This window comes from Sparus aurata, chromosome 21, assembly GCF_900880675.1.
Source record: "Sparus aurata chromosome 21, fSpaAur1.1, whole genome shotgun sequence".
Lineage (NCBI taxonomy): Eukaryota > Metazoa > Chordata > Actinopteri > Spariformes > Sparidae > Sparus > Sparus aurata.
Genome location: NC_044207.1, coordinates 27,448,309 through 27,470,540, shown reverse-complemented (window position 1 = coordinate 27,470,540; position 22,232 = coordinate 27,448,309). Strand labels below are relative to the sequence as shown.

General features: G+C 44.7%; 2 protein-coding genes across 6 annotated transcripts in view; one reads left to right on the top strand and one right to left on the bottom strand.

Moving 5' to 3' along the window:
- LOC115572915 (SPRY domain-containing SOCS box protein 4-like) overlaps positions 1-22,232 on the top strand; it is an 84,694-nt gene that overhangs the window by 50,380 nt on the left and 12,082 nt on the right. The window lies entirely within an intron of this gene.
- Positions 14,676-19,038, bottom strand: LOC115572914 (GTPase IMAP family member 4-like). Of its 2 annotated transcripts, XM_030403408.1 has the most exons (3): positions 18,950-19,038; positions 16,491-16,614; positions 14,676-16,092 (listed from the first exon to the last, which is right to left on the bottom strand). In XM_030403408.1, exons 2-3 carry the CDS (start codon positions 16,519-16,521, stop codon positions 15,068-15,070), a joined length of 1,056 nt encoding a protein of 351 aa, XP_030259268.1. In that variant the 5' UTR covers positions 16,522-16,614; positions 18,950-19,038; the 3' UTR covers positions 14,676-15,067. The 2 variants fall into 2 exon arrangements, with proteins under 2 accessions (XP_030259268.1, XP_030259267.1); XM_030403407.1 differs by lacking the exon at positions 18,950-19,038 and having other exon boundaries at positions 16,491-16,783.

Below are 22,232 nucleotides of genomic sequence, written 5' to 3'. Positions count from 1 at the left end.
TGCTTTAACCATCATGTCACACAATAACAGTTTCAGGCTTTATTGTCTGATATGTTCCATTTTTAAGATAATTGATTGTTTAGTCTCATTCCCAGGTCGTCAGGGACTGAGGTTTGGGCTGGTGGCCGGCCAGACAAACCAATCCAAAGCATTAATCAGCTGCACCTTTAATGGGTTCAGTCTGGCAGCGACCTAACTGCACCTTAAATTACATTTATATAATCACAAGAAATCTATTTTACTTGCACTTAATTACTTGAGTCGTCGCAGAGAACAAATTACATTATGTAGTTTTTGTTCCAATGAATCGCTTCATTCAAATTAACGATATGGTAGGGCGCCTTTGACGAGCGTCGCTCGTTAGAAATTAAAGAGCCGCACAACGTTTTTTTTTCTTCAATTTATGATCCGGTGAAATGTTTCAGACGTCTCCATGCCAACCCCGTCCTCGCACATCCAACATCCAGCATGCAAACGACAAAAAGCAGGCCAAGGGAAAATATTAAAGGCAAATCAGAAGCCACAGAGGACACGAAGGGAACAGATGCAGGAAGTAGGAGACGCATGATGAAAAACGGGAAAACAGACAAAGACGGGAAGTAAAACACGACACTTTCAACATAAAACAGAGATCAACTGAACTGGAACCGGGACAAACGGCGTCCTTACAGTTAAGAATGTGCCGATTATTTGATCAGACACTTGTTACAGACATTCTTGGTCCATCTGATGTCTTCATCGACGGAAAAACCAAATCTCTTTTACGTTATCTGAAATAATCCGAAATCAGTTCATTCTGTGGTTAAAATATCGCTTCACCCAAATCACATGAAGACATGTTCTCAGTGACTCTTTGGGATATTAAAGTCGTGCGGATAGTTTCGGTTTTATCTGCTGAAGTTTGCAGATCTTCGTCACTCAGACTTCTGCCGCCACAGTTTACAATGGAGGCGAAAAACAGCTGACTTTGTGCCAACATCTGCTTCCAGGTGCAGCTCATTTCTGCTGAAGAGAGTCCAAAATACTCTCTACTGGGACTTCTGTCTAACTGTGGGGGATTTATTTTTTTTTTTGTCCCGGGAAAACGCTTTGTTGTAAATTCCAGTCAGCCTCGGTGTTTTCAGCTCAAATCGAAACTGTCTAAATGTTTAGACGCCACTTACAGAGTGAGAGAATGTTTTGATTCGGCTGAACTGATCCTGGCTTATTTTCCTGACGGGTAGGTTTACCTCGGCCCTGCTCGGTTCACTGTGTTCTATTACAGGTGTGTTCATCGGGGCTGTGAATTATAAATCCTCCTGCTGGACACAGCGACTCAGCTTTCTGGCGGCAGCGTGAACTAACCCCTCGGTGTTTCATGCTGCCTGCGTGATATTTGGGTCAGTGGGTTACTGCTTTAGCCTAACGTGGCTGCTCGCTGCAGGCGTCGGTGGATCGCACTCTGCTTCTTTTCATGCTTCCCTGATTTGTCTCCCTTGTTTTTTTACCGTCACATGTGCACGCTTGTCTCTCTTTTCCTCTTACCCCCTGAAGTGTTGGCTCCTGCGAATTCAGACAAGCCATCAACAGCTTGCTCGCTGGATCCCACGCATTGTGCAGACACACGAAGAAAAGCGTGTGTCGGGTGTTTACTGCGGCTGAGTTCAGGTTGGATTGATCATTTGAAATGCCAGTTTTCCCCCTTAAATTGAGAGCGCGGTTTCTGTTTACATCTGCACTGGAAACTACTCAAAGCACATTACAGATGCTAATTATGGTGGCTAATTTACACAGCCCACACAGCTACTTAATAGCTTCTGCAAAAAACGTCTGAGCCAAGGCGACATCAGCCAATATTCTCCCCAAATATCCTAAAATCCTTGTTGGATAGATGCTTGTATTTGCAACTGCGCGCCGCGACCTCGCTCATTTTGACATAATAAGAACAAAAAATGTCTGCGATTGGCTGTTCTGGAAACTGCACGACAAGGTTTTGTGACCAAATAAAAAGGGCTCAGATGAATGTTTGAAAGTGCTGCGTGTTTCCTTCTTCATCCTCTGCTGCGAGATCTGAACACCCTCAGCTCCAGCAGGGAACAGTGGTGTCATGTCAGTGCACTCATAATCAAATATTTATCAGCAGAGATGAAGAGAAGAGAGAGGGGGAAGAAGAAGCAAACATGAAAAATACAACAAGACAGAGGAAAAGAAAAAGGAGTTTGGGAACTGGTGGCGTGTGAGAGAAGAAGAGGCAAATAGAAAAAAGAGGAAAAGCCCAAAAGATTTTGTATGCTGTCGAGTGTCTGAGCTATCAGGGAGGATGACTCCGAGAGTGAGCAAAGAGAATAAGAGGCCACGATGGGGAGAATGTGAGACGACAAATAAACCATAAATATAAAGAAAATGAGACGGAGGCAGCGGCTTGATGTGGAAAAAAAAAGATCGCAGATCAAAGCGAGGCGGCCGGAATGAGGAGCGACAGACGGGATGATAAAAGACAAAGGAGAGACATTAGAGAGTCATGTCGGTTTCTGTGGAGATCACATGGACTGATTAGCGATGGAGGAATGAGGAGCTGCTCGGAGACGAGGGAAGCGTCGGAGACACGGGGGTGCTGACGACGGGCCGAGGTCGAGGTGAAATGCTAGAATACGAATGAACGCTCGCTGCGGGGTTATTTTGATGCTGCTTCACTCAGAAGCTTCAGAGAAAGGTTGGATTTTATTCAGAGCTTTGAGGAGAGACAGCAGACGACCTTGGCGGGGCAGTCGTGCTTTTTTTTTTTCGATGTTGCTGTTAAGTGGTGCCTTTCTACAGTCCGTCATGCGCTTCAGTTGACCATCTGAAGCCCTGCGTCGGTACTACAGGTACAACAGTGATTGAGTGAAGTGAGTCCGTCCTTGACTGACATTAAAAGCCCAGTGTGCAGAATTTAGGGAGATTGAGCAGCAGATAGAAGATTAAAAATACCCTGGATATGTTTGTGTTATTTAGCTTCACTAACAATCGTGTTCAAAACAGGAGATGCTGAAATGACGTCAGGAGCGCTGTGAACTCCAGGGGAACCTCTATGAATTATAATACCATTTTCCAGAGAATCAATTGGCCCGAAGGCCGTGCTTTCATATGTGCTGATCTGTTATCTCCAACGTAACCTGCAGCGTAAGTTACCATGACGATAAACCCCGGTAAAAGGGTGATACGCTGCTGTAGCTCTGAGAAACCCCTGAAGTCACATTAACCACAAATCCGGCTTCACAGAACAGTCAGGACTCCGGAAATGTGGTGGCTGGACGCTCCAGTTATTCTGTGTTTTTCCCTGCTTCTATTGTTTCATCCGTTCGGACAGCGCTCATCGATTTCAGCAGGTAAATGGGCTTTTATCGATCCGCCCCGGCTTTTACGAGCACCTCGAGGCCAGAGCGATGTGCACCTGCTCTCACTAATGAGCACCAGCCACAGGTGTTTGACATTAATCTTATTCTGCGTGCAGTAATAGATGTCATTCTGAAAAACAAACAGATTCAAAAAGCCACTTTTAATACCGGGATGAACTAATCTAGATTAACTGCTGGTTGAATTTGCACCCTGATGAGGAAACAAGTGACTTTGTTTTTATTGATGATTCACAGATGAGTCCAAAAACTTTCAACCGAGCCTTGATATTGAATGCTGGAGGCTGTACGATGTGCAGAACAATACATTTAGATTTCCTCCAGGTTCTTTAGTGTAAGGAAACAATACAGTTTAAGTGTAATTAATTTGATCCAGGTAATTCTTCTGTCCTTTAGAGGCAGCAGCGTATCACCTGAGTGACTGTCAACTGTAGCAGCCATTAGCTAGTTAGCTCAGTTGTCCGTGTAGTAAGCGGTCCAAACTGGGAGCTTGGGGCTAGCTGGTTAGCATGCTAACTTCAGTAGGTATCTCTGCAACACAATGCATCCAAACTCTTGTTTCTTCACTCTGTTGATGATTTTAATGAAAAAAAAAAAATCTTTTAAATTAAAATTCTTACAAATTACACCTTTAACTTCTTTCAACTCTCAGCACCAAACAAGTTCACGTTGTCATCTCTGTTTTATGGTCAGAGTTTGGGTTAGTCACTTGGATTTTAAAATGAAGCATTGACTTTTAAACGTGCACTTTAAAGGCATTCTGGTCAACGTAATGTTTCAGATAAGCCCTCTGTCTCTCTCAGACGGGATGCAATGTGAGACGCGCTGATGAAACGTTCAACTTTAACATGAATTTAGTGTATATTCATTAGTTGCACTTTGTGTGGGTTCTTTGTGTGTTCTACAGCCCTCCAAGGAGTCCATGTGCAACCACAAATCTACTGTTTGCTGTCTGCCGGTCTGCTGCCAGCTAACAAGCCGTTAGCAGCAGGCACGCTAGCTTAGTCACCAACTGTCAAGTGAATATTTTTACCCCAAATTCTGGATTGTTGAGTAGAAAAAAATGAAAACTTTGAGAAACACACCCACTGCGGAGAAGTAATTTCTACATTGCATCATTTTCAGTCAGACATGAATACGTTATGATGCACTTGAATAAAACCTGAGACAGAGAGACTGAAGGAGAGAGGTGGGAGTTAGAAACGGGCCGAAGGAGGGATTCGACTGATCAACAAGAAGAGGGACTGAAACGAGGCCTTCGGGGGACGAGGGTGTGGAAATGGACTTACTGTGGGAGAAGGCACAAAATACAGCATTAAATCCTGAAAGCTGGAGCCTCCTCGGGAGCCATCGCGCGTCTGTGTGGGCTGACGGGGTTAACATTTCCCTACAGTACCTCCACTGTGTGTGTTAACAGCCCTGTGATTAGTGCTATTAGTTTTGTGTAAAGCAGAAATGGCCCTGTGCGCCCAGAGACGCCGAGAGAACATGAGAGTCACTGCAGAATGAAAAAAAAAAACGGAGTGATTTCACACCTGATTATCTCCACATTTATCCCGGTTCTCCGTCAGGACTGATCCATTTCCCCTCATCTGTTCCACCCAGTGTGTATATGAGTGTGTGTGTGAGAGAGAGAGAGAGAGGGAGGGAGGGAGGGAATCTATCCAGACATCAGTATTAAAGATATTTCAATCGGATTTCACCACCGTGTCATTTTTAGGAGCAGGTCAGCCTGTGGGAGACTAATTTGAATGCAATTAGCTCTCCAAAAATACACTCTGAGCGGCAGTAAAACCTTTTGACGCATCATTTTTTTTTGCTCCGGAGTCGGTCACGCACCACAACAGCAGCCACCAGGGAGATTGAAAGAAATTTATGCGAGCGAGGAAAAGCCTCGGAGCTGAAATCAGTTTCCAAAGCTCAGCAGTTGCTTTTTATAAACCCATAAATCCCACGTTTAACGCCGCCACAGACTAGACTATAACTGCGAGCCACGCTTTTCCACAGACGCGAGCGCCTTATTTCTCTTCTGCACAAAGACAGAAGAGGAGGAAGATCTGCTGCCTTTTTAATGCACTGAAGAGAAACGTGACGGCGTGTTTTTCACTAAAAGGAGAGTGATTTTGAAACCAAAGATTCAGAATGTTTTTATTTATTAAATCTCACACACACACACGCACGCACACACACACACACACACACACACACACACACACACAGGTCTGCTATAATTAACGGGCCGGTCCAATCACTCTCCGTCTCCCGTAATGAATAAGAGCGAGATAATCCCCCCCCCCAGCTTTCGTCTTCGTCACTCTTTGTTCGGGGAGCTGTAGGATTGGCCTCTAATCAACGCTTCAATTTGGCCCCCTGACATTACCAATTTGCCGACAGGCCGGGCTCCTTTGTGTGCGCCCTCCTGGATCCAGTTCTATTTAAAGGTCTCTCGGCCCTCTCTCCTCGGCATTCTTCCGCCCCGGCGAATGAATCCCACCCAATCTATTCACCTGTCGCTTCGTTCGCTTCCTCTTCATTGTCGCCCTGCCGGATTAGATGTGTGTGTTTTTCGTTTTAAGTCGATGAACAGTGTAGTTGCTGCTCTACAAGTAGAGTTCACCCGGAGCTACCTGAGAGCCCGTCGTCGGCTCACTGTCTCTCTCTGTGTTGTTTCTCTCGCAACACACATCGAAGGGGAAGTCCATCTGTGAACTCGCTCTGAAGTGCATCCATCTGTCGCAGCATCTCCATGACAACGCTGCCGTAACGTTTCCTGTTTGCACGTCTTGTGAGGGTGATGTCATGACTTCAGTCAGGTGTGGGGCGCGCATAAGCCTTCAGGAATCCTGTCTTTTGTAACAGAGAGCAGAGACGTGATGTAATGGATCTTGTTTATGTCCTTGAAATCCCTCCTTTTAACCTTTTATGCGATCATGGAAAGTCAACAGAGCGCGCTTGCTCTTTTCCAGCTACGTCCCAACTCGCGCACAGTTTTTCTGCTGTTGGCCACCCGGCAGCTCTGATGTGGTGGTTTAGTTCAGAGCGACTGGCTCAAAGGCATCGTAACACTCTCTTCTTATTAGTCGTCTCACTTTTTGTCCTGTCAGTCAAGGGAGACCAGATAACTTGGGGAAATCAGGTTCAGCATACAACACTGCACCGTTGCCACAGAAGGTTTTTGTCACTGCACACGCACACATGAAAAACAGCTGATTAGAAAACTGGTTACATAGAAACATGGCCAAGAGGTCGGGCTGGGGAAATCAGCTTTCTCAACTTCCATACCCTGATTACAGACACCTGGTGACTAAAGTATAGTCCTCTGCTGCCTGCCTTACAGCGCACTGATGCTTCTCAGGCCGATGTTTGATCTCAGGTTTTGTAATTCTGCCCACGTTGTGATTATTTGCACAGACGGTGATTATTTTGTCCTAGCACATGTTGTTGCTCGGCCTCATGTTTACATGTAAATAAATGATTCACACGTACCAAAAGTTTTGGAATCGGTCCAGTAGATCGCCCCAGATGGCAGCAGCGACTTAATCCTTCAGGGGAACTCCGACTGCTCTAAAATCTTGCGAAAGGTGAGACTCGTTTAAATATTCAGCCGCGACTTCTGCGATAAATTCTCGGTGACATTCCCTCCAGGTAAACTTCAAACTCTCTCTCGAGCTCTGACTCACGTTTGCACCACTGTCTTCTTGCAACAGCTCACCTCTCACGAGATTTCAGAGCGAGTACCTCTCCGTGAGCGAGACTTTGTGTTTCTGGTTACAAAAAGGATCTTATTGTTTAACAAGGTCTGCCTTCAGACACTTGGAATAACAACCTGAGCCTGTCAGTGGCAAATACAAGCACTGACAGCAGGCTAACCTTGTCTGAGTTGCCCAACAGCAATCACAGCTTTCAGTAAATATGAATCAGCTTCACACCCAAACATGTAAATACAATGCCTGGATTTAGGAATACAAGAATTCCCCTTTTTATATGAATCAATAAATAATCCGTCTCTGAGTGGATGAGTGGAAGGATGATAACACTTTCCACTGACGATGCTCTGAGATTCAGTGAACATGCACAGGATTGCTCTTTGTTGACGTCTGCAGTTAGCGTCTATTAGCTTCGATATTCCAGGAACTGTTTTGTACGCTGTAACCTTGGAAACCAACAACCCAAAGTGGCTGTGCAGGGCTGAGTTGCTGCCTCGGTTACTTTCAGGAGCACAAACTGCCTGTTCGGGCCTTTTTTTCGCCCTCCAAAACCAAATGAGGCGTGTTGCTTCATTTGGTCTGTTCCCAGAACAAGTTACAAACCACAGTTCCCCCCCCCCCCCTTTGGTTTGTTTCGTCAGTTCTTTCACAATGTGTGAAACATTGAGTCATTGTGTTTTTAGGTCATTTTGACACCGACCTCAACCCACAGCTGTGATGTCAGACACGACCCGAAAGGCTAAATTTAGTCCTGAAACCTATCGTCAGCTCTGTGTTTTATCACTCACTCCATTTCTGATCTGATTACATGAATAAAATCGTCCTACACAGTAAAACAATTCAACGAATAGTAACGGAAAGGTACTTATCTCTGACTCTGATCTGTGGTTGGACATTAAACCTGCGATATGAATGTCTGTGTGTGTTAAAGTGAGTGTCGGACAGCAGAGGGCACATTCTTTCTTCCTGTCTGACGCTGGTCATATCTTGCATTGAAAGTATCCGAGCATGTCACAGTTTTTTTTTGGCAATGCTCGTGTCTTTCATGCTGAACACTGCGAGTGGTTGGACAGCCCAAATGATTGATCTGAAACTTATTTAGAAGTCCAAAGGCTGTTTACTTGTTAACAGTTATCAAAGCAGTAGAAAAATCTGCACACAGTTAAAACTGCATCAACAGATTAGAGACAGAGATAATCATCATTTCAGTCTGAGTGGTTTGATGTCGGCCCCTGCATGACCATCGCCGTGGATGTTTGTGTTCCACATCGCAAAGATCGACTTTGTATTTGCAAGCTGACTTTCAGCTTCTGTATCTCTAGTCTCCAAAGAGAGGAGCCGTCTTAAGTGGTCGTGTGAATCTGTCACATCTACGGTAATCATCTTACACTGGGTTTGTGTGATTTACCTGGAAAGCATGAAACATCGAAGCAGCATCTTTCACAGAAAAATGTGAGGGTACGTTTGGGGAAGAGGTTTTTGACTGACGTAAATGTAGCTCCCATAAATCTCCGCTCATCTGTTTTTTCGACAGCCGGACACTTTCTGAGCAACAACAACAACAACAACATGGATAAATATAGTAGCGATAACGTCAAATGCAATACGGATATTTAAAATGCTTCCAGCCCATGTTTCATTATATTTAGCTGCACAAGTCAACGTTGGATTTGTCCAGTTTATTAATCTAGATATCTGCTGCTGGTGTGTTTTTCAGGACTGTGCAGCTGCGACTCTTCATATTGACAAGAATAGAACAAAAGGATTTAATTCAGAGGTTCAGTAATGTGAGTCGGGCTGTCAGGATTTGAAGTATTGTGAATCATTTCTTTGAATATATGGTTTTAATGTCGGTCTCATTAGTGCCCCACTCAGTGTCTATCATCCCTCTCGCTCTGCAGTACGTCATCTCATTTAAACGTCGTTCCGCCTCTAGTTATCCGTCACTTAACCTCCGTCTCTTTATTTTACTCACATTGCCCCTTCGTCCTCTCGTCCTCTGCCGGGCTCTGTGCCCAGACAGCTACTGTAGCTGGTTCTGTTGGCAGGTTCTACGGTCCATCCTCACACCGCTGCCCTGTCCTCTGATGTACTCGCACTGCTGAAGTTACTAAGAGCGAAAGAAATGTTGAGACCCGTGGGCGAGATTTGTAATCCCGCTTTAATCATCACTACATCAAAGTTCAGACGTGGTCACTATTTCCTTACATGGCTGTTGCAGAAACGCTGTAACTGAAAAGATGAGCTGATTCTTAGACTCATTCTCCGCCTCGTTAAAGGAATATTCCGGTGTAAATTTAATCCATGGTCTAAATCAACGTGAAACTGTGTTACACTCCCTCTCGAGAGATCAAGTTAGCAGACCGTTAATTTACGGAGTTTTATCAACCTCAGAAACGACCGCACGACAACAATACACTGCAGTAAATGGATCCAAATATAAACCGCCACCAAAAAGCCACAAATAATGTTTAGAACAGCACCAAACTTCAGCAACAGTACAAATAGGGTCTCAGCACATAGTCCGGGGCATCTAACCTCCGCTAGCTTAGCTGGATTTCTATTGGGAAGCTAAAAACAGATTTCAACTCTCCTCCATCAGCTTCCGGGTCGGGGAAGTCCCGACGCGACGATTACCGAGTGCGGTTAGAAATGCTCAATTCCGTTCTTTTCCCTGTCCGCTCTCGATAATAACTGTTATAAACTGGCAGGTAAGACACATATGAACTTTGATTGCTTTTCCACGGAGTCATAATCATACATTTTCATCCATGAGCCGCGGAACTCTACTGCACTCGGTAATCGACTCGTCGGGACTTCCCGTCAACAGGAAGCTGCTGCAGAAGAGTGGTAAATTTAGTCAGCTTTTCAGTAGAAATCCAGCTAAGCTAGCGGAGGTTAGATGCCCCGGAATATGTGCTGAGACCCTATTTGTACTGTTGCTGAAGTTTGGTGCTGTTCTGAGCATTATTTGTGGCTTTTTGGTGGCGGTTTATATTTGGATCCATTTACTGCAGTGTATTGTTGTCGTTCGGTCGTTTCAGAGGTTGATAAAACTCCGTAAATTAACGGTCTGCTAACTTGATCTCTCGAGAGGGAGTCTAACACAGTTTCACAGTGTGTTAGACCATGGATTAAACTTACACCGGAATATCCCTTTAAGGACTCTGTTCACTTTTTTATGGCGACTTACCTTTCAAGCAGACTTGATTGTGTGACACAGCCTTGTCAGTGGTGCGCGTGATGGATGACTGATACGTAGTAAGGACATCCATTGTGAAGTGTGCCAGATTACAAAGAGTGGAAGTCACCTTGCAGTGAATCATTATTATTAGACAGAGTTTGAAGCCGCATTGCAGGTTGTTTCACCTCAACGGCCTCGATGTTGAATGGTGTGTGAGTTTTTACGAGCCTAAAGTAGGACCGCACACTGTATCGCTTCAGCGCTGACATCGCAATATACACACGCTCAATAGTCAAATCGACTAACGTGCAATGTCAAGTCAGAGCAAATTAAGTCTAAACGACCTGCTGCAACTTTTTTGCAGCTTGATATAAAAGAACAACGAGAAGAAGCTCGTAGAACAGGTCAACACACCTTCATGACCTTTAATTTGTTTCATTTGCATCTTAAGTCATCAACCCAGACCAAGCTGAAGCATCATGTGTTATTAAGTCAGATTTAGACTTGTTGGGACTTATTTTTCAATTTTTTGGGAACACACTTTCCTCTGCTGTCAGTCTTTTGCACTGAGCTCGGCTAATCATGCCCTGGAGCTGCCTCTGCTCTGCATAGTGAAGAAATCCAAATTCAATCGGCTGCAGAGCGATCTGTGACGGTTTTAGCTGCAGCTCCTTCACAGAGAACAGTCCAACCTTTGTGTCCGGTTTGATCTAGTTGCTGCTGGTGGGTCACAAATGTGGTTTACTGGGTCACTGGGTCATGTTGTAAAAGTAGAACTGTTGTCTCCCAACGGCGGTGGTGAGTGTCTCGTGATTGTGCTCTATAACAGGCCCAGAATGACAGTTTATCATATGAACACTTTAATGTTTCGCTTTAGTTGCCCGATGTGTTCACAAGTTAGTTTACTTTGGTCTCCTTTTCAGTTTTTCGATAGAAAAATGCAGCAGTTTGAGAGTAATAACAGAAAAAAAGACATTAACGTTACAGGTTAGGTAATAAATACTAATTCTCTGACAACTCGCTCCACAGATGGACTGAACAAAGTGCTCAGTGAGTGTTAAATATACATAAACCAACGGCGCTTTAATTCACATTTGCTTGGAAGATTTAGAGCTGTTGTCGGTTTAGAGCTTGAAAAGTCGTTTTCTTGATGGCAGAACCGATGTAATATCACAAACTAATGTGGGTGAGGAGTCCAGTCCTTCAACACATGAGATCACATCTCTTCTGTTCTGATTCTGTGTTGAAATCAGGTGTTTTATTCCCGTCATTACAGGCTGAATGGAAGCAACTAAACTCACCTTGAGCTGCTCATTAACCCGCTAAGTGTTGATATTGTTCAGATGAGCGGGAACCTGCGAATGAATGCACGTTGCTAGGTTACCTCAAGTGAGAAAAGTGACACCAGAATGGGTAAAGCTTTATTGGATTGTGTTCAGACCACTGGCTCCTTCATCCTGTGCTTTCAGAGGCAGCGACGCGCTGACGTGCATCCCGTCGCTGCTCTGAACCGAGCGACGTCTCGTGCACTCGGAGGCTCTTGGCGCTGAAAGTTAGAGTCTTTCAGGTTTTTTTTTTTTTTTTGCTTAAAACTACTGAACATCAGACGGTCTGTCAGTCGCCTGGTAGCAGCAAGCAGCCGCAGTAGAGATGACAAGCGCTTCCTCCAGACAGCTGTTGCACTGCCAGATAGATAAAAAGGTGCCTGGATCCAAGAGCCAAGGTTGTTTGTAGCTCCCTGTCATGAGTTTTTTTTTGGAGAGCAGTCTGTTACTGAAGGGGGAAAATCCGTCATTATGTAAGATGTGTTTTCCTTCTTTTGAATTCAACTCGACTTTTACTTCCTCACGCTTCAACGAGTTAAAGTACAGAGAAGTGGACTTCTGACCAACAGTGATCTTTGTTATATAAGACACACCTTTGGTTTTGACCACGTTATAGATATTGTGCAACACACATCAAACTTTGTGCCCAGTACGTGTCATAAACTTGCTCAGATGATTCATGGCAGATATAAAGTTGATAAAGAGGAGTTACGGTAGTACCTGACAATGTTCCAAGGTATCATGTTGTCCAGCGAAGCCCAATAAAAATTATAATATGATATAAATTCCAGTTGGTTTATGGTGTCAATACAAAGGCCTTGATGGAGGAACTTACTACTCTGTTGTGATTGATAGATGTACATTTAAAGGTCCAAGTGTGTAGGATTTATGGGGCTCCGTGGGCGGAGATGGAATATGATATTCATAACTATTTTTATTTGTGTATAGAAGGGTGAAACTTTGAACTATGAGCTATTTATATCTACAGAGGGAGCCGGTCATGTTGCATGAAGCGTTACAGAACCAACGACCTTACCGGCTTTGTGATCCTGGTACCACATGTTAAACACATTAAACACATTTTTCAACAGGAAAGGCGGAAAAAAAGCAGTAAAGTTCAACTGGTAGCAGGCTAGCTTGTTAATTTGTGGTGTCTTATACTATTTCCTTACTGTATGGTCGGTGGTTGTCTGTTGCAAAAGAGTTGTGTGGTCTGAAAAACAGCCTGTGTCGGAGCTAATGCAGCGGATTGTGAGTTGTAGTTTCCCTGTTAAACACACCGACCTCTTCGGCTGCAGTGTCTCTGGGTTCGTTAGCGGACCGCTGGCAGCAGCCTGCAACCCGGCCTGTCCGCTCTGCCTGACCCAGAGACACTCCAGAGGATGAGTGACACAGAGAGGAGCAGCAGAAGTCCCGGAAAGAGACTGAAGAGGTCGAAGTGTTTAACTGAAAAACTACAGCTCATAAAACAACGTGTGAAAACTGCAAGGAATACAGAAACAACCACAGCTATTTGGTGAGTTAACAGTTTAGTCAAGCGTAGATAACGCAACCAACAAGGGCAACAAATCATAGATGCGTTTGTTTTATCCAAAGACAAATTCAACTCATACAAAGTTGTGTTGGTAGAAACAAGCCCTTAAAAACTTAGTGAGGTCCTGTTTAACACTCAAAAACTCAGCTAATCTGCTTCATCGCCTCAAACCAGATCTGCAGATGATTGTGTCATGTAGGATCAATTACTTATAGAAAAAAGTTGACTGTGAAAATGATTTTTAGGGACATTTAACATGACATATTTAAGGGGGCAGAATTGCTCATAGCAACCTCTTTAAAATGATTTTCAGAAATTTAAACTCACGCGTGTGCCGTCCAGATACGAGCGTGTGGGCTTTGATCCGCAACCAAACAAACTCGCGAATCCATTCACTGATAGCTGACACAGTCCAACCGAGAAGAACTGACTGCTGAAGGCGTCTGCTGTGGTGTTCGGTTGCAGTGAAACCCTGTAAACATACTGCATCTCTCAGCAATAGCGGAGCCAAATTAGTGCCGCAGCGGCTTTCCAAGTCCAATTAAAGGAGGCTGTTGAGAAAAATAATCATTGTGTGCACTTGTTTTGGTTCACTCTGATCCTGTTCTGTACCTCTCAAATCAATATTGTGCTGAAAATCTTTTTATTGAAAACAAAAGCGACACCAGCGACCCGCAGGCTCAGGCGTACGTGGCTTTTATAATTACTTCACAGTTAGACTGAGCTGAATTCAGTGCGAGGGAAAGAGATATTTATTTTTAATCTGATGCTCTTATTCTGCATTTCGGGCTTTTCGGGCTCGACCCAATGTCCCGGGCCGTGAATGACCTCGTTGGTTACAACACGACTGACCTTGCGTGGCATCATGACTGCGAGCCAGAGATGAGGATTAACTGTCTGCGTCAGCCGAGGAGGAGAGGCAGCAATTCCCTGAAGCCAATTGACAATTTGTTCGGATGTAATGAAATGGGTGGTAGACCACACGTCCCTCGGTTCTGCCATAAAAACACGCACGCAGCGACAGTGATTGCCTCGTTTTTGTAAATTGAAATGGCAGGAAAATATAAAAAGACGATAATGGCGACGCTAATGTTCAGCAACACGTCTCCTTTATCACAGTTTAGTCTCTAACTTCTCACAGGCGACAGCTTCTCTCTACATTTGCCTTTCACGAGCGAGTAAATTAGATTTTAATTACTCTTGTATAACAGAATGTTGCGTATACTCGTGTCTCGTGTACTGTACATGATAATAGCAAGAGCTCACGTCTGGCGTCACACACTGTCTCACAGATCCAGATGATTTTAGAAGCAACAACAATAATAAAAGGCTTTATGATCTTGGACCTGTGTGGGCACTGAACATGTGACCAGGAAGTGCAGTTGTGTAATTCATCCTTAGATGGTGCTTGATAGAGGTTTTAAACAATTAAAGAGTTGGCAGCACATCAAGAGCCAGGCTAGCTGTTTCCCCCTGTTTCCAGTCTTTATGCTAAGCTAATCTACCCATTTTGCTGTCTGTGAATAAAAACACACTGCAGGAATTTGGAAATCCTTTTTTCAACCTTTTATTTTAATAAATACAGAACAAAGACAAAGATATTAAATGTGCTTTTTGTATATATACACTGATGCCTGCAACATGCAAGAACTTGTTTAGAATCGGGTTTAACGGAACTATTCCTTTCACATTTCCAGAGTAAAAGCAGTGATTTCTGCTAAAACGTCCACAAACATATCATCAGTCTGGCCCCTGAAGCCCGGCCCGATGAGCATCAGTTCTGAGGATTGCTGCTGGTGCAGTCGTCACGGATTCAGTGTCACGGGGTGAAAGAATAAATGTTTCACAAGTGGACGATGAACAGTGTTTGTGAGCATTTAGGCGAGCCCTCTAATTGGACTAAAGGCTAAACCTCTGACCCCCATTAGGCCCGAATGGCGCAATCATTCCACTTTTCCCTTTAGCGCTCTCCTCCCGCTCTCCTCCACCCTCAGAGCCCACCCGTCCTCCTCCCTGCTCAGCCTCTTCAGCTCTGTAAACCCTCTCTGCTCTTTATCTTCCCTTCGATTCATCTTCCTCTCCACACATTCGTCTTTCTCGTCTCGCTCTTTCCCCGGGCTGTCTCGCAGCTCTTCCTCTTCTGTCTCTAACCTCTGCTCCTGCTCCGTGTTTATCTTTGTCTCTGCCTCCGCTCGAGCTCTCAGCTCCTGCTGTCTGCGGCTCCACTCCCTCTCCATCCTCTGGTACATGTGAAGGGAGAAGTGCCATCCTCTGTTCTCCTGCAACATGTTCTCCACTCTGCTCAGCAGCTCTCTCACCTGCTCCTGCTCACCTCCCTTTCTCACACCTCCCTCACCTCCTGCTCTCTCCCTTCCCGCCGCCCTGTCGATTTTCTTCTGCCAATTCCCTTCCTGCCTCCTCCCATCTCCCTTCGCCTCCTGCCTTTTTCGATCTTGCCTGCCAACGACGGCCGCCTTGTTATCGAACACGTGGTATCGATGGCGACACATCTCCATCAGCCAGTGCAGTGCGGGGCCTCCTGCTTGGATGTGCTCCTCCACGCTGCGCCCGCTTCGTCTTATCCGGTCTCCACATGTGAACACCACTATGGTGTGTTTCCAGACTTCAGCGGTTAGGATCTTCATCCTCCTCTCCACCGCTCTCCCCTCAGCCTCAGTGAAGTCCAGCGGGACCACTAGCAGAACAGCGTGAGGTCCTCCAGGTCCGAAGAGAGACACCGCTCTCAGCAGTTCGCTCTTCTCCTCTTCGGGGACGAACTCCTCAGATAAACCCCAGCCCTGTGCATCCACCACGCTCATGTGCCATTCGGCAGTGATGGCGCTGGCAATCGTGCTGGCCCCGCCTCCCCTGGTTTCAAAAACTGGCCACCGGCCCAGCAGGGTGTTACCAGTCGAGCTCTTGCCAGTTCGCCTGGGGCCGACCAGCAAGATATTAAGATCTGGTGACGCTGCAGAGAGACGGAGAGAGACGGAGCTTTTAATCTGCACCGTGAAACACTGACATTTAGTGTTGTCTAGCTACTTTGTTTCACTTTATGCACATTTTAAAGCTTTTTATTCCTCTTTTTGCACATGAAGTGGTTCGCTGGAAGTTTTATAAGCATCACTTTAGTGCGGAAATATAGCTGAAATTGCCCGACAGGAGGACAGAACTGTGGAGCACGACGATTGTTCTTAACATACTCCTGCTGCTGTCGTAAACTGCAGAACCGGTCTCAGATCTGGAGCCGCTCACTGGCACTAAACAGCCGTCAGCGTGTATAAAAGTAATCCTACTTCTGCGTCAGTTGCAAAAAACTGTGTGCGTCTCTTTTGTATTTCAACAAAGTTAAAGAAGGCGACATACCAACATGTCCTGGTGGGCTGTAGCTTCCCATCGTGACCGTCTGTCTTGCGGATGATTTCTAGAGGCTGCAGGTTTTAAAATCTCTCCTCAGTGATGGTAGCAACACATCAGGGGACCCTGAAACCTGGTTCAGTGGATTAACAAACCACACAAGTCTTGTTTGAGTATCGTCTCTTTGACTGCACTCTCTTAAACACCTGAGACACGCCTTCCTCTTATCAACACCTTGACTGAAGCGCCTCCCAATCTCTGATTATGATTCGGTATACTAGTGAAAAATAAAACAATCGCAACTTTTTACGAGTCCTATAAAACTGGTTCCCGCTCTATTTTTGTCACTTTTATAGTTCCTCTTTAAAGCGGCTTCCGATGAGCAGCGTGGAGAGGGTCGAAAGTCTCAGTTTAGGGAGGCTGTAGACGGTTTGTTGTGTCCAGTTATTCTGACACATCAATAGTTCTGGGCAGTAAACGTGGGAGCGGTAAACCAGAAATCTAGCGACGCTGCAGAACACCAGCAGTAACTTCCCAGTAGACAACTGGCTGTTTATTTGTTTTGCGAAATCAGCAAAATGCCACTTTTCTACGACAGTGAGCGACGAAGGCATAAAACACATATCTTAGATTATATAACTTAAATTGTATCTAAGTTATAGAAAAACGGACAGTTGATTTGTTTTTAGAGGGTAATTGTTTGGTGTACGGAAGCAGCAGCGCAATTATCTTTTTAAATGCCGCCGTCTCTACATAACAAAGATCATTTTCTCTGGGGGAAAGGATTAATTTCTCTCGTTATCTTGAGAAAACATGCTTTGTTATCCAGAGATAACAAGATAAATGAACCCATCATCATGAGAAAACTGTAACTGATTCAAGATGAACATGTCGGATGACGGTGAACCTGTGTGTCCGTCACAGACCTGCACACACGACACCATGGACACTCGAGCTGCTATGAAACAAAAAGTCTGTGTGTGGAAACGAGCACCACATAATATTAGTATTGTAACACTTCTCCTTTAGATCTTCACAACAAACAAAACACTGACATGTTTTTATAAATTAGCCCGACAGAGCCGATTGTGTTTATGTCACCATCCGCTCTGTTAATTCTTCTGAAGTAGTTTTCTCGTGATAAATTAAACGACATGTATTATTTCCTGATGATGACATAAACAAGGTTTGTTTGCTCGAGGTCTTGAACATTATTCCCATTTCACAGGAAAACATTTGTTTCACTGTGACAGCAACTTAAATAGATTTTATAAGCAGAAGGAAAAAATTGAACGTATCACGAGAAAACAGGGAAAAATAACAAGTTTGCTTCCATCGTCAACATGATGATTCATGTGTCTGCTGGTTTATAACATGCATCCACAGCCACATAGAGAACAATTTAAAATACGTTTATATGTGTGCCGTAAAAATGCATGAAAGGCAAATCGGGCACGGCGTAAATGGTTTTAAAGTATAAAAAAGCAACATCATGGGGACGAAGCTTCCACGTGTTGAAGTCCTGATTGCTCACAGTCGCCGCGTGCTTCTTGTTTACTGTCGCCATCAATCATTTACAGCTTTCATAACAGCACGGTTATCGTAAACCGGGAGGTCCGCTCACGTTTTACACATCCCGAGAATCGTCCACACGATTGGTTTGTTTACGAATCAAGATCCCGTATCTCTCTCTCTCTCTCTCCTTCCTCATCATCAGCGATCTCGTGTTTGGTCTGCCGGCAGCTTTACTCTGAGCTCGTGCGGCTCGCGGATTACAGTTAACTTTGACCCTGAAGGTGTGTGTTTGTGCGTATGCTGTGTCACACCTGTGGTTTTTTTTTGTGTGTGTTTTTTTATTTTTAGCGCGCCCCGTGTAAGTGTAACGCTTGAACGCCACTTACATAAAAGGCCGCGCTCACGAGTCTAGTACATTCATTTGTGTTGAAATGGTGTAATTTACCTCTTTGTATCCACCTGCCTCGTCACCTCACTTCAGCTGGTGATTGCCAGCATTACTCAGAGAGGCTTTTTCCAGACAGCAGGTATAAACTTGTCGTGTTTCTAGTTGCGAGTCATGGAAGCGGAGGCGATAATGACACATCGTGTTCAGTTGTGTTCAACCTCTAAAGAACATTTTTTTTATCTTCCTGTGAAATCCGGGGAGGTGGAGTGATACACCTCTCCGTCTCTTCCCTCCGGCATCTCACACACACACACACACACACACACACACACACACACACACACACACACACACACAGATAAGCACACACTCTGACCTGACAGGTAAAGCCAGCCAGGGATCAGCCAGGTTTTTTATCCCAGTCTGTCTCAGCCAGGTTGGTGGTGAGATCCCACGTGCACGTGTGAGAGCGCGTGTGAACACGTGTTAATGCACGTGTGTGTAGGTGTATGTAGGTGTGTGTGTGTGTGTGTGTGTGTGTGTGTGTGTGTGTGGTTTTTCCCACCTTCATTCACACGTAATCCGCTGAAGCCGCAGCAGCAGGAGCGAAGTTTCCCCCCCAGTTTTCTCCTCTTTTTCACCTTCTAACTTCTCTCCTCCTCCTCCTCTCGCCGCTCCTCTCCGCTCCGGTTTTGATCTTCTGTCTCTGATCTGTTCTGCCACGTTCCACCTCGGCTTCACCTTCTCCGTCCTCGCCGCCGTCTTTTTTATCTGACGCGTACAAATGTACAGTAAGCGCTCTTAATCGTCCATGTAATTAGTTGACCTCGTCCTGATGAGGCTGGCCGTCACATCTTGACACGTTGCACCGATGTACAGAATCTATGTAGATATATTTATTTAAATCCACTTTTCTTTTCAAGAGCAGAACATTTTTAGATTTTTGGTTGTAATTTCTAACATGGACAGCGGATTTGTGCATGTGCCGTATACCTATTTCTAGTCATTTCATGAACAAACAAAGAAGCAAATGCATAAATATAATTCACCTCCATCTTCGAGCATGTAGTGTTGAGTGTTTGCAGAGACGTCTACGTTGAAAATATCCCTTTTACCACTCAGGGGCAACGTAACAAGCTGTAAAAGCAACATGTACAGTAAATATTATAAAGTTAAACATGAGGTGAATATGTTGGCAAACAATCGTCCACAAACTCGTCCAGCAGATAACGAGCTGCAATAATTTGGCGTCAGGTTTTAGCCGTTGGTCATCAACACTCTATCCAGAAATCTGTCGCTCTTAAAGATATTATATGAAACATTTCAGCATCAAAATGTCTAAAACCAACGTGACATTTGTAAAATATTCTGTTTAGTGTTCTTACATCATCCCCAATGTTTCCATCAGTGTTCACACCCAGAGAAATCTTTACATTATTTGAGCTAACAGTGCTTTTTATAAGGTCACCTGTCGCTATAACTTTGCAAATAAAGTCTAAAGCATTAATTTGTCCATCAGCATTCGTTTTTAGACAGTAAGTCGTTGATCCCATGCTGCTTTTTTCAGCTTTTATTTGTCCTTATTAAGAGACCCCGATGGCAGAAACTACATTCAGAACAGTCAAGTTTCTGCCTTGAAAACTTTGGATTTGTTACTAGAAGCGACGTCTTTGCATACCTCGACTTTTTTACTGTTCGTAAAATAAATTATCTTTTTAGTGCCGCTTCAAGCAAATTACATTTGCTCGTCCTTTTCACCTCGTCTGATGAAGTCGTGCCGGCCGACTGCGCTAAGTTCTCTTTACTCTCGTTTTTAATAGAAAAACGCACGCAAACAAAATGCCACCGTTGATTTACATCAGCAGTTTCTCCTGCCGATTACCCGGGAACGAAGGATGGTTAATCACGTTTGACAAACTGCGTGCAGGCAGGAATATTAATAGAAGGCGCGCTCCGTAAATTATCCCAACAGATTTCCTCTAATATTGACATTTTTATGAATAAGGTCCAGCTCCCTCCCTGCAGCTGCAGCTGTCGGTGATAACCGAGGGTCAGGCTTGTTGCCTCTCTCCTCTTTGTGTCCATCCTCCGCTCTCATCTCGTGACCCCTTCCCACCTCTCTCTGCTTCATCTCCCTTGCTCTTTTCTCCTCTTCCTCGACCGCTCTCTTTATCTTCTCCTGCCTCTCCTTCACATCTTTCCCTCCTCCTGTTCCTCTTATCGCTTCGCCTCTCGTCCCAGAGGAGCCTGCTCGCAGCGGGTTCTTACAGTAAGGCAGGATGGTAAAGAGAGAACAGGGCTTTAAAAAGAAACGCTGGCATGGCTCGTGTTACCACCAACTCCTCTCCGCTGGCCAGCTCTGCCCACAGTGCCCATCTTTCTGTGTGACACTAATGTGGCCGGTAAGATATGACTCATCGCTCTGGATCCGCACGCACAGTTTGAGCAACAAAGTTAGCTCTCGCCAAATATCTCAAGATGGAGTTTGCTCAGGGAGTAGTTCAGAAAATAGGATTTCACACCCTCCTCTCTCAGATCCGCGTGGGACGGGTTTAGTACGACTCTGTCTGCAGCCATTAGTCCTCCCACCCCGTGGCTGCAGCCTTTTTTTTAAGCACAAAAGGGTTTTTCTAACAGATCCTCCGTGGATCGTAGCAACATGAGTTCTGCACAACAAGCTGCTTCAACGTGTCCCTGAGTGCGATTGTGCTTCAAATAAAAAAAATGAAAAAAATAGCGTTGTTACACAATGAGCAGGAGACGAGGATACAGGACACCACCGGAGGTACATCAGTGATGGAGAACGCCATCTTCCCGCCGCGGCTCTGAAGGACGTCGGTGTTTGGCAGAGTTCGGCGTCTCGTGTGTTCGAAAATAAAAAAAAAGGAGGACACTGTGTGCGAGAGGAACGCTACACCTCCTCCTATAATCCTCTCCTTTGTTGTGTTATTTTCGTCTGGTTTATTTTTGCGTAGTTTCTTGTTCTTTGTTGTGACAGGAGGGATAACTCACTCTCTCAATACAAACCTTTCATGTTTGGAATTAACTTGAGCCTATTATGCAGTTTCTGTTGCGTTGCTGTCGTCGTTTTCAGTAGATCTGAAATCCAGACTTCACGTTTATTCCACTGGATTGTGTTGTTCTACGTACAGTAGCAGAGTCAGAAGTTTGTTAAAGGATAAGTTCGCCCAAAAAAATCAGAGTTCAACGCTTTCAAACACCTGAAGTAAGACGGGGACTTTTATAAAAATGTTAACAAAACAACTGAAAGATTTTTTTGTTGTTGTTGTTGAACTTACCCTTTAACCTTCCGTCCCTTCTTCCCATCGCTGATAGCAGAGAGAGTTCAGGTGCAGAGGGGTTGTTTGTTTGTTTGAACGTGTTAGTTTAGTCTGCCCGAGTCATTGATCCGTAATCTGACCGAGGTTTGTGCAAACACCAGTCGCCTCTGCGCGCTGATAAATCAATGACACCGAGCTGAACGACCACGCAGACGTGTGATTTCACCTTTTCACTCTCAGTCCAGCTCCTCTTTTAGTTTTGTTTGACTTGAACATTCTCCATCAACACTTAATTTGCATGATTAAAGCAACAAGTAGCAACATGTAGTCCCCCAGATCCATGGAGGGTATGTAAGCTAACCCTGAAGCTAAGCTAACCCTCCTATTGTGTCATCCGCTCTGTTATCATTTACCAAATCGCTGACTGAGTAACGGAGGCACTGATCAGCATGCATACAGTTTAGAGAGTATGTCTGATGCATTTCTGATCCACGTTAAGTAGATTTAAACCTTTCTTGTCCAGTGACATTTCATGCTTTTTGCAAAAATTCACGTCCCTGTTGCTCA